Here is a 12,643-nt window from a genome sequence, read left to right as displayed (position 1 = left end):
TGTTTAAATGCCTCTGGTGTCCCCTTGATGGATACAATTATGTGGGAATGATCTGAACCAGAGTGCACTATAGAGATGAGATAGGCCGAACAGGTCGTCCAAAGTGATAGGGATCTCTTGTCTATAGTGGAGTGGTGTATGATATTAATTTGCAGTATTAGCTTCTCATCCAGAATGTTTTCAGCTCAAATGCATGAGCATTAATTTTAGAAAGACAATGAGGCTCATCTTTCATTACTAGTGTAAATACAAGAATACTTTTTATGACAGGCAATTGGCTTTTACTAACTTGATCTATTCATTTTTACAGCAAATGTTGGTAATAGTCTGGTATTTAACATGTTAGTTTCGTCATCACTCTGTGTTCATTTGGTATATGATTTACTGTTACAAAACTTTTTCATTATCTTCTGCATAGATACAATTCTGTCTTACGTGTCAATCAGTTCTCTCAACTTACTACAGGAACCCCTTACTAACACCTTATTCCAATAATCCATTCAATTTTTCCATGTAACCCAACATGCAGTAATCCCATTACATTGCTCTAGATGTTTTAAACAAAATTTCTTTTTATGATTTCATTACAGTTCAAAGGAAATCAGCATCTCCCAAGTGTTTGAAGAAATACTTGTGCTCTCTGTGTGTGGGCAGGCAGGCGGGTGGAGGAGGGAAGAGGAGAAATAAGTCCTAGCAGTGTAAAGCAAATTATAAATACATAATACAATGTTCCGTAAAGTAACTGTGTAAAAGCCTAAGGTATTTTTCTTTCAGTGGCATATGATATGCAAGGTTTGCTTCAAATACATGTAGTAGAGAGTTTTCTGCACACAGAAGAAAACTGAGCTTCTGGCTTAACAAAGAAAGCACAGAATCCATTTCACATTATCTGTAGTTGCTTAGTCCATAATATTCTGCTTGGCAATACATGAAGTTGAAAATTAAATGTCATTTTCTACTTTATTGACCTGAATGCAAGAAAACTGTGAAATTATCCTGCTTATTACAGAAGATACTTACGATTTTTTTGTTTTCTATTAATACCATTGAATTGTTTGTTTCAACATTCCGCAGGATCACAGAGCCATTCTGGTTTCTGTAAATTAATTCTTTATCTGCAGGAAAAAGAAAAAAGAACATAAAGGAAATTGGACAGATTTTAGCCAGTGAAGTTGCTTATTTACATAGAACTACTATGGATTTGTGCTAAAAAGAACTGCTGTTTTCTATTCTAATTATTGTTCTTATACCAGACTTATTCTAATCTATTCTCTATAGGTTCTAAAAACCTGCTCATGACTGTTGTCTCTGAGTTCCTTCCAGAAGTGCACTAAGTAACATTACTAACATCTGTGATATTTTCGTTCTCTCATTCTCTCTCCGGGGGAGAAGTGTGTGCAGGACAGTGTTTTCGTTCAGATTTTTTAAATTATATACACATACACATGTGCAGAGCAAGAGGGAGAGCACTGTAGGTTTATCTTACAGAAAGCCAGGTCAAAGCAATGACAGGAAGGTGATGAGGTTTGCGAAGGTCCTTTAGATGAGGATTGGGCTCAATCAGTACTTTGATGGGAGAACACTGAGAAAAAATCATGGCACTGCACAAAGGGGTGTTTGAAGGTGGATCTCTTCTCTAGAGTCAGTAATGTCCTTGCACTCCAGAAGAGCCTGCTGCTGAAGACAGTGCCTTTCAAATAAAACCTAAAACTGAGGTCCTGACCACTTTGTCATTAAAAGATCACATGACATTTTCAGACCTAGCTGAATTAAGAACTTGAGCTATTAAATTTTAGCTGCTTAAATTCCCCCTTCTAGTTCCAATTAGGGAAGCAATTCTTCATTTCCTGTCTTAAAATGCCACACACCTGCCTCCACAGGTGAGAAAATGAATTGGGCCAGCAGTGAGTGGGACAGTCCTAGTTGAATGGAGAGGAGAATACATGCTGAGGGGATGCAGAGGTGCCTCTCCCCTTCAGAGTTTCTAGCCACTCATTGATTAGCTTGGGGAGGAAGGGAGCTGATTGTTCTCTCACCTTCTCCTTTCATTAATTTAAACCTTAGCCTGAGCCAAGTGGACCCTCTTTTTGTTTTGGATGCAGCTGCATTTAAGATATTTCAGCCCAATGTGATCAGGTAGTCTCATGAGAATTCTACCAGCTTGGGGCAAAATCTTATGAGAACAGCTCACAATATCCCAAGACTGTCAAATCCAAACCTGAATCTAAACTCTAGCCTTATTCTGGCCTCAAATTTTAACCTAAATCTAATCCAAATCCAAAAGCCATCTGCTCTATGCACCTCTATTCTGGATAGAAGGTATTGTTTAACTGTACAACATTAGTAGTACAAGTAACATTGCTTAGTATATTTCTATATTTGCATGCAACCCATCACCTCTATTTGAATAAAATACCATTGCGATATAACTGGTACAGTGTAGAAGATGAGAAGTCTCATAAGACTTCTTATGACCCATTTACAGGTGTTAAAGTAGAAAAAATTCATCTCTTATCAGTCCATGAATCCCCATCAGCTGCCTATAGGACAAACATGTACCCCAGCTATTTTCATCATCAATACCACAATAAAAAAGAATTGAAAAGGTGCAAGATTCATAAAAGATAAACTAGGGCTGTGACATCTTATTTATAGACTTGTATGCTTTGCTTTACATTGCCTTAGTTTACTCATTTTGTATTGTCAAGTATAATTTCCACAAATCTCTGTTGCACACACTTGAAATATATTTTTCTTGTTGGGGCTGACATAAAAGGGGGTATCAACAGTCTAACATGGATAGCTTTTCCATATTGGTAAATGCCTAAGTAATGGGCATATGCAGCTCGTAGGGTTCCCCTTAAATCAATGGGATTCCATCCACTGACTTCACTGGAACTTGCACAAGGTGATAGGTGCTATAGTAGAACCTAGGAAAGACAGCTGTGCGGAAGTCTGCCCTGTATGGAATCCATGGCAGCTATGTGTATGCACCCCAGGCCTCAGCTTCTTCTAAGGGATACAACTGATAATAAATGAAAATTTAACAGTGCAATTCTTTCCAAATTCTTGATAATTATTTTTTAAAAAAACCAGTAGTCTCATGTTTCATTGTCACAGGCATTTGGAAAACAGTGGTAACTATTCAGACAGATCTCAGAGGGGTAGCCATGTTAGTCTGAATCTGTAAAAAGCAACAGAGAGTCCTGTGACACCTTTAAGACTAACAGATGTATTGGAGCATAAGCTTTCATCTGACAAAGTGGGTATACACCCACGAAAGCTTATGCTCCAATACACTTGTTAGTCTTAAAGGTGCCACAGGACTCTCTGTTGCTTTATTAAGAAGATTGGGTATTTAGTCACACAGATATTAGCCAACGTGTTATGTAAGAAACATGTGAGATCTTCCAATTATATATTATATTCAATATACAACAGGCCAACTTTAAGTATGGTTAGATACTCTATTCAAAGTATTAGGATATTTTCTAATTAAGTAAATTGGTTATTAAAGCTTGATCCCCAACTGGAAGCTTGACTCAGAGACTTTAAGGTCAGAAGGGACCATCATGATCATTTAGTCTGACCTCCTGCATATTGCAGGCCACAGAAGCTCACCCATCCACTGCACTCATAAATCTGTAATATCCATTTGAGTTACTGAAGTCTTCAAATCATGGTTTAAAGACTTCAATTTACAGAGAATTCACCATTTACATTAGTTTAAATCTGCAAGTGACCGGTGCCCCATGCTGCAGAGGAAGTGAAAAACCCGCAGGGTCTTTGCCAATCTGATCAGGAGAAAATTCCTTTCCAACCCCAAATATGGCAAGCAGTTAGACCCTGGGCATGTGGGCAAGACCCACCAGTCAGACACCTGGGAAAGAATTCTCTGTAGGAACTCAGAGCACTCTCTATCTAGTGTCCCATCACCGGCCACTGGAGACATTTGCTGCTAGCTGTCGCAGATCGGCTACATGCCATTGTAGACAGTCTCATCATACCATTCCCTCCATAAACTTATCAAGCTCAGTCTTGAAGCCATTTAGCTGTTTTGCCCCCACTGCTCCCCTGGGAAGGCTGTTCCAGGACCTGAGTCCCCTTGAACACATAGGTGAAGTCTATTAAATCAAATGGGTCTGTAGGTTTATTAATAATTAGTACTTATTTCTCAGACCATAACACAAACTGACAAGAATTATATTGCTCCCCCTAATGAAATCTCTACTAAACTTTTATTATTCCTTTTTTCCCTGGTTACACTTATCCTAATGAAAACAAAATGCTTTAATGAACTGTAAATCTTCACAGTTACTATGTAAATGCTATTCCATAGCTGGAAGTAAGTGATAAAAAATTTTTTCCTAAAAGTTTAACAAGCTTAAAATCTTGTGTTAATCGCTTCTATGTGTTTCTAGCACTACTAAAACACTTTTTAAAAAGAGAAAAACAGCATTCATTTGTCACGGCTCTATATCTTGCTATTATATTCAAAACAGGTCATTGATAAAGGGTCCGATTTAATGAACAGAAAATTGGTTTGCTTAAAGGAAGAATAAATTGATCCACACTGTATTCCAGGCAAAACACAATAAGGTTTAGCTAGTCTTCTAGTCATGTTATCTTAGTCATCAAACAAATCAGTGAATAATATGCCCAGGCTTTTGTTTTGAAATGTGTGATTTGTTCCGGTAAAAGACTATTCATTTTAATGGGACGTACCTCAATCAAAGACAAAAGCAACACAGCAATCTTTGTCTCTAATGAATTCTGCCCAGCGAGCTGATGAGGATTTGCAGCCTGATTAATAGCTGTCACTACAGTTGATAAAGATCATCACTGAATCTCATTGTTTATATCTGCCTTTCGGTGTGGCTGCTATTCAGTGTAAATATTGCTGAAAATTGTAATTTTTAGGCATAATGTTGTTTATTCCACTATATAATGGATTTCTTGAACAGCAGAGTTAGAACATAAGAATGGCCATAGGGGGTCAGACCAATGGTCCATCTAGTCCAGTATCCTGTCTTCCAACCAGTGCCAGATGCTTCAGAGGGAATGAACGGAACAGGGCAATTTCGAGTGATTCTTCCCCTGTCAGCCAGTTTCAGCTTCTGGCAGTCGGAAGTTTAGGTCATTCCAATTACTCCTTCCCCTCTTCCAACTTTCAGGAAACTGAGGGCAGGTCTACACTACGGAGGAAAATCGATCTAAGATACGCAACTTCAGCAAGTATCTTAGATCGAATTACCTACCGTCCTCACGGTGCGGGATCGACATCCGCAGCTCCCCATGTCGACTCCGCTACCACCATTCGGGTTGGTGGAGTTCCGGGATCGATAGGAGCTCATTCGGGGATCGATATATCGCGTTTAGATGAGACATGATATATCGATCCCCAAGAAATCGATTGCTACCCGCTGATACGGTGGGTAGTGAAGACATAGCCTGACTGTTTGAAAGAATTTATAAAAAAAAAATTCACATTTCTCAATTATTGATGATGACAAAAGTGCTCAGAAATAACCTTACGGGTTGACCCTACATAGTACAAGTGTGAAGTACTGAGAGTATTGGCGTAAGGTAAAAAGTAAAATGACATGAAGACCAGACAATCCCACAGAACCCAATTCTGCATCAGTGAGTGTGGCGGGAAGCAGGAATTAAGCTTAGCAGCAGGCTGAAGTCCCTGCCTCCTCAGATAGAGCTATCTTCTGCCCATACCCTGCCTCTTTTATTCACCCTCTACACTTGAAAATAAGGGAAAGGGCACACACAGGACTTCAGATGTTCCGCTACCCAGTCCAGATGGATTGTGCATAACCTTACATTAAGCTTCTACTTGTTGGACACAGTAGGGGCCAGATCCTGCTGCAGTAAAGTCAATAGTCAAACTTCCATTGATTTCAATGGAGCAAGATTGGGTCCTATACAAGGACTTGGAGTAAAATTTTCAAAAGGGCCTTAAACCAGATTATCAAAGGTATTTAGAGGCCTACAGGTACAGATAGGCACCCACTAGGATTTCTAAAAGCACCTGTCCTGCTGAATTTAATTTATTTCAAGGGAATTTAGGTGCCTAAGTTGCTTAGACACTTAACTGCCACTGAAATCAACAGACAGTTTCAAACAATTGAATTCAATCTCCTAAGTGCCTATGTCTCTTTCAAAAATGGGACTTAGGTGAGAATTTTGCTGTTGAAGGCTCAATGTCTACAATGCAGAACTTGCCTTTATTGAAATACAACAGGCCACAACTAAATTGGCTTCCTTCCTTAAAAGGGAAATTTCACAGTAACTCACCTCCTCTTCTGAAGGCTTTTTATCTGCATGGATAGGATTTTTTTTTTAAACTTACTGATGCTGTAAATTATTAAACCTTCTCATGCATTGTCCTAAATCTAAGAATTCTATATAGACCTGCTTCACTGTGCATAAGAGGAACAAGTGAATCTCTAATGCACCATCATTACCTCTCCTAGATTGAACAAACATATAGGACAGATTTTGCTAATCTTACACCTGCATGTAGTCCCACTGAATCCATGGAACTCCTTGCGTGAGTAAAAAGAGTCGGGCCTTGCCTACAATGGGAAGGTTTTGCTGGTATAGTAATACCGGTATAGTTAAAGTGGCAAGACCAACTAGTGTGGATGAAGTTATATTGGTATACAAGTGCTTATACTAGTATAGCTTAAATTGGTTCCTCTCACCAGTTGAAGCTATACTAGTATGAGTACAGTTATATCAGTGAAACTGCATCTACTCTGGGGCTTTTACTGGTAAAGCTTTCTTGGTTAAAAAAATAAAATAAAAAAATCAGACCCCTAACTGACATGTGTTACCCATCAGCTCTGTGTTCTTGGGGAACCAGGGTGCAGTACCCAGCCTGTCTGACTCACGAAAGACCTTTACCCCCCTCCCTAGCCTCTGTTTGAACCAAAGCTGATCAGAAGAAAGACTTACCATTGCTCAGGTAAGTGCTCTGATGCCTGGATCCAAAATCTGCATCAGTTCCATTGGGACTTCATCTTCTCCTGACTGATCGTGCTGGGGGCTCTGCCTGTCTCCAGCACTACAGACCCTCAGCTACCACCACCACCACCTGGGAACCTGGATCGATTCAAGTTTCACGGAGTGGTGAGAACCCAACTCTCTTTCTCTCTCTAGGTACAGCCTTCTGACTCTGACCTATGTGATCAGTTATAATGTTCTAAACCTGGCTTTTGTAATCAAATTTAAGTTAGATTTAATATTATTACTGTTCTGTTTGGCTCCCCTTGTATGGTTATACCTGGCAATAAATAACTTTCATGGTAAGCTGGTTGCTTCTCTCTCTCTCTCTCTCCAGCAATGCTCTTCATACCTAAGCTAATGATCCCTGCAGTGCTCAAAAAACTTGTGGGGTTTGCTCATCAAGTAGGTTACCATCAAAACAATTGTAACGTGAAAGTGGGGATAGAGAAGTGCTGAACCTGGGGCATATGAGGGTGATAGCTTGGAGGTGCTGTTTGACTTGGCCTGCTGAGTCCAGGGACATATAAGGGGTCAGCTTGGGAGTGCTGATTAACCTGGTCTTCTCAGACGTGCTCTGTTAATGTGTGTTTGTGTGCATCCGTTTGATTCTGGGGCTGGAAGAACCCAGCCCTGGGGAACCTAGGTCCTGCAGGATAGCTCCATTGGTAGGGAACTTGCAGCAGGGAGAAGAAGAGCACAAGTGACACAAGCAGTACATTGATAGTATTACAGAATCCCCAACCCCCAGAAGAGTAACCCTAATAATTGAGCATACCCCAAAGTAATGGGCAAATCTGGTGACACATGGCTACACTGGTAAAACTTAAGTGTAGACAAGGCCCAGGATTTGGCCCTTGATTAAAAAAATAAACAGAGTGAGCTGTATACAAATGGAGAGCAATGTATATATTCTTGAACAACCACCACAACCAACACCAAAGGCTTAAATTAATATCATTTTAGGGACTGCGTGCACCTAAGTGAATGTTTTATGGGGATACCAATTGACTGGATGGACTTATATCAGTTAATGATTTGTTCTTCCAGAGCCCCCCTTCAAATCATCTGCCAAAAGTTCCTGTCTGCAAAAAGAGTGTCTACTGAGAATCATTTAACACCTTTTAACTCATTACACAGTTTATTATGGACTTCTGCCAGCTTACAAGGCCCAATATTCTGTGCCCTTTTTAGCCACCAGCCAGAACAATTCCGCAGAAGAACACAATGAGAAATGCAGAGAAGCTAATGAAAGAAATCATTATGCCAACAAAATGTAATGTATGTTTTACAAGGCAATAGTTAAAAGGACATCTGTGCTTCTAAATGCCCTTTGGACATAACCAAGCACACCCAGAGGTCACACGCAATCTAAACGATGACACTCTCTGATTACATTTACTTTTTATGACAACCATACTAAATGGGCATCAATATTTCTTTGAAATTAAGTGGATTTTAACTTCAAACCTGAAAGAGTTGTGGGTAACCAATACATGATATCATTTGTCAGCGACAGTTTGTGTGTGTGTGTATGTGTGTATGAGAAAGAGAGAGAATGGTTACCCAGGACTCTGTCAGCTCTCTACTCTATTGCAGCACATCCTGCTTCCTCTCCACTAGTGTGAACCAATACAACACACAGAGCTCCCACTTAAAGGGGTAGTACACTGTACTGTGGCCCAAATTTTCATAAGTAAGTAGTGATTTTGGGTGCCTTCATTTTCAGAATTCCAACACATCCTAAAGAGGCCTTAATTTAAAAAAATGCTGAGCTCTGGGTGTCTGCGAATCAGATCTGATGTCTCAAGTTGGGCACCCAAATAACTGACCTCTGTTGAAATATTGTGCTTGTACCACCATTCCATCAATATTAAACTGGTACAGTAATAACATCCAATATTATAGCTCAGAGATCGTAACACAAGATGCATGAGAGACTGATAATCTTTTGAGAAGAATTATCTTATTACATTATTTGTCTCAAGAGAGCATAACTATTTGTTCAATGATACAGAGCAATAAGAATTTCATCCAGATAAATACAAAATAATGTAGCCTTTTGCTACCTTTTCAAACTTCAGCAAACACAGCAAATGATCGAAAGACATAAAAACAGAAATTCTAAAATTGTCATGTACCAACTTTTCAGACGTTACAGTGAAAAACCAGAAGGTCACATTAGAACTGTTAGGACATGTTCAGTCTGTGGCAGAGAATACTCTAAATAGCAGTCTAATCAAAAATCACCCAAAGAAAAAATGACATCTCAAGACAATAACAATTAGACAAGGTCAATAGAGTAGGCTGTAGATTGCCCTATGAGAGCAGCTTGACTCAGCTTTCTCAGGGCTGAAGTTATTCTGGAGTAGGCAATGTAACCTGCTGTGATTTAGTTGTTCACTGGGCATACCTAATGTTGTTGGACCATCGGAAGAAGATAAGGTATTTTGTGTTATTTCCCACCATTGCAGCTCACATGAAGGAGCACATTTGCAACAGATCCCATTTCCACTAATGTTAGCCATATTAACTAGCTGATACTTAATATTTGATAGACTTACAGAATTCTCTCAATGAATCCACTGAGCTTCACAGGAAGTGAAAATACTGTATCAAATTCTAACTGGAACTGGTTTTCCAATAGGAAGAATGTAATTACTTGAGTTGGAATTGAGCCAAGACACCAAGATTAACATCCGTTCTCTTCCTGATAGGTGCCATAGTATCTTTAATGACCACAGGCAGTCAGGACCTTGGGTTTATATTGCATCTGAATTCCTGCAGTGCAGTGACCCCTAATATCCAGATGCTGGGGGAAAGGGAGGTGTGGCTCAGCGCTATGGCAGCAGGAAGGTTCCATCTGCTGAACCCCCACTGCCAATTCCTACCCCTACCTGGGACTTCCCTGATGTTGTCCCAGTCAAGCGTTAATCAGGCTTACCTGGTTAGCATTTACAATCAAACAAGCTAACTGCCAGCATGTAGGACTGTAAGATAGTGTTTGAGACACAGACTGTATTAATATTCATTGGGAATTAATAAATGACTCACACAATGGAATTGAATGAGAGAAAAATATTTTACTTCCCTCTTTCCCATTGAAATTTCTATTTATGTTATTTTCAGGCTCAAATCCTGCCACACTGCCTTAACAGACACAGGGACCCCAGAAGCAGTGCAGTTACCATCCATTGGGGGAAGGTGGGATTCAGAAATCTCATACACAGGGTACCAAGGTCCTTGCACCTCAGTGCATAGAAGGCTTGGGGACAGGATGAGGAAAAGGGACAGGACGGAGGCAGTAAACCCAAGGCTACACAGATCCAGTAGCCATTCACAACACCACAGTGGGGGATGCAACTTTCCAAGGGATCACTGTAGACTCTGTGCATTGTGGGAGAGTATTTAATGCCCCGTGGGAGGAATTGCATTTCTGCTCTTATGCTAAAGAATAACATTTTATTGTCACAACAGCAGTAGAACCTGCAAACTTTGTACCTAAAAATGCTGCGTGTGGCATAGCAATGGGGTGTCTGACTGAAGTACACATTTGTATTCACTAGGTAACTAGGTCCTCTCTCAACAAACCACTGAGGTGATAAAGCAGTCTGCAAGCACTGAGTGTGCAATAGGCTTACAGATTAAAAACAGCCAGTCATCCACCCAAACAATTCACCTGGACATCTGAACACGCACACATGGAATGTAAATTGTGGGGGCTTGGGAGTTCCAGTCAAAACTATGTTTTCTGAGTGATGGGAAATAGCAAGTACGACAGGCTGAGGTGAAGAGGCTGCTCTGTCTGTGACCAGCGCACGCAATAATGCCCTACCAAAGGGCCCAATCCTGCAAGGCACAGAGCAATCACAGCTCCCACTGACTGATTTTGAGAGCGGGGGATTAGATTGTGAGAAAACAAGGCTTGAATGAGGCAAAGTACAAAAAAGAGGAAATTTAAAGCAACAGAAAAAGGAACTAGAGGAAGTCTGGTGGGAGACAAACACAACAGAGAAGATGAATAGAAATGCAACGAGTGGGAAGAGAACGGCCAAGAACAGGATGGTGGAGAAGTACTAGCATAGCCAAGCTTAGAAAGTAATATTGATTTTATTCTGCATTCATGATATGAGAAGCTGTAATTTTTTAATATATTAGAGTGTAGGTCTGGTTCTGGCTTAATTACTCACTTTGGGTAGTACCTCGCTTGCTGCAATCAATGGGATAACTTGCAATAGTAACTCAGTGCAAAGGAGGCAGAGCTGACTCATCAGAGTTTCTCTGAGGGGCGGGCATTGTGTGTTCCTCAGTATAGCACCAAGGATTCAGATGATGCAAAACAAGAAATAACACAGTACATGCTCACTAAGCCCTGCGCTGCTAAAATGCTTGCTTTGTAATCCACAAAAACAAAAACTGCAGCTCACCCTCAAATGTGGGTAAAGCTGGAACAGCAGAGTGCTCCAATGAAGCCTTATAAAATTAAGATCTCATTTTTACCAGCCATGCTTCAGTGTGTCTTTCAATCTTGTATGAAGTGTAGTCACAAACCATTACAATTAAACTCCCAAATTGCTGGTGAATCCACAACCCAATGCACACCCCAAGCACCTTGGTTAAAGGCTGGGAAAAAAACAATGAGGAAAAGGAGAGCAATCCTCCCATCTACCCAGTCTTTGGGGTGGCACCAAAGCTGCTCTGCAGTGGGGGATGAGGAAATAAGAGAACCTATGTACCAGGGGACTTCTAGCTCCCAGCCTAGGCACACCCTTGAGACACCCACATTTTTACCGTCCTCACCCATGAGTATTGCTACAGAACCTGTCCAATGGAGCTGGCCTCCATGGCACACAGAGGTGCGCCCACTCATGCAGCTCTATAGGAACACCATTCTCCAGACTCAACTCAGCTCCGCTTTCCATCAACAAGCACTTTTCTTTGAGGACTGTTACTCAGCAGTTCAGAAATAAGCTACCGTTTAATATACTCCCAGACACTGCTGTAAGGAAGCAGCTAGGAACAGGGAACAGCTTGCCTATAACAACAGGAGTACAGCCATTAATTCCAAGAGGAAACTCATTTTTATCTTTCTGGCATTATGGGTCATTATCGTTTTACTGCCTTTAGCACCTTCAGCATGAAGAGCTAAGACAAAAACTTTTCTAAATAGGTGATTTACTGTAATTTAGCTAACTGCTGAATATCATACTGCATTGGTACATTAAGTAAGCACAACATGACAGAGGGTGCTTTATTATGCAAGAAGCAGTTTTAATCATTCATCACTTCAGCGCAGCCCATACCCACTACAACAATCTGATGCTTTTTCCGTGGCAGCATTCAAGTAAAACACAATTCTATCCCAGGCAAATTAAAGGTGAAAAGATTCCCCCCACCTACATGCATCTAGCAGCCCTTTAAATTTACATGGCCAGGGTTAAAAGACAGGCTGAGGCCTCCTAGAAAAAAAATATATAAATCAGATACAAAATTCTCTTTATATCTTTTGTCTGATCCCAAATCCTGGAAAATCCAAGTTAGAAAAAGATTAGTTTGTCCAGATACAGAGAAGAGCTGGGCCCCAATCCAAGTCTTAAACCCAAAATCTGATGAGGCGGAGTTCCGG

The 12,643-nt window shown here is 40.5% G+C and overlaps 1 protein-coding gene across 5 annotated transcripts in view; it reads right to left on the bottom strand.

The window, feature by feature from the left end:
• Window positions 1–12,643, bottom strand: part of DPP6 (dipeptidyl peptidase like 6) — a 799,862-nt gene that overhangs the window by 274,877 nt on the left and 512,342 nt on the right. For all 5 annotated transcript variants that reach the window (XM_032775624.2, XM_032775623.2, XM_032775621.2 and 2 more), the window contains one exon: window positions 1,021–1,115. In XM_032775624.2, the coding sequence (XP_032631515.1) occupies window positions 1,021–1,115 (95 nt within the window). The remainder of the gene's footprint in view (window positions 1–1,020; window positions 1,116–12,643) is intronic.

The sequence above is a fragment of the Chelonoidis abingdonii genome, chromosome 2 (assembly GCF_003597395.2).
Source record: "Chelonoidis abingdonii isolate Lonesome George chromosome 2, CheloAbing_2.0, whole genome shotgun sequence".
In the NCBI taxonomy this organism is placed as follows: domain Eukaryota; kingdom Metazoa; phylum Chordata; order Testudines; family Testudinidae; genus Chelonoidis; species Chelonoidis abingdonii.
The sequence above is the reverse complement of the archived record's forward strand: the minus strand, read 5'-3'. Positions and strand labels throughout refer to the sequence as shown.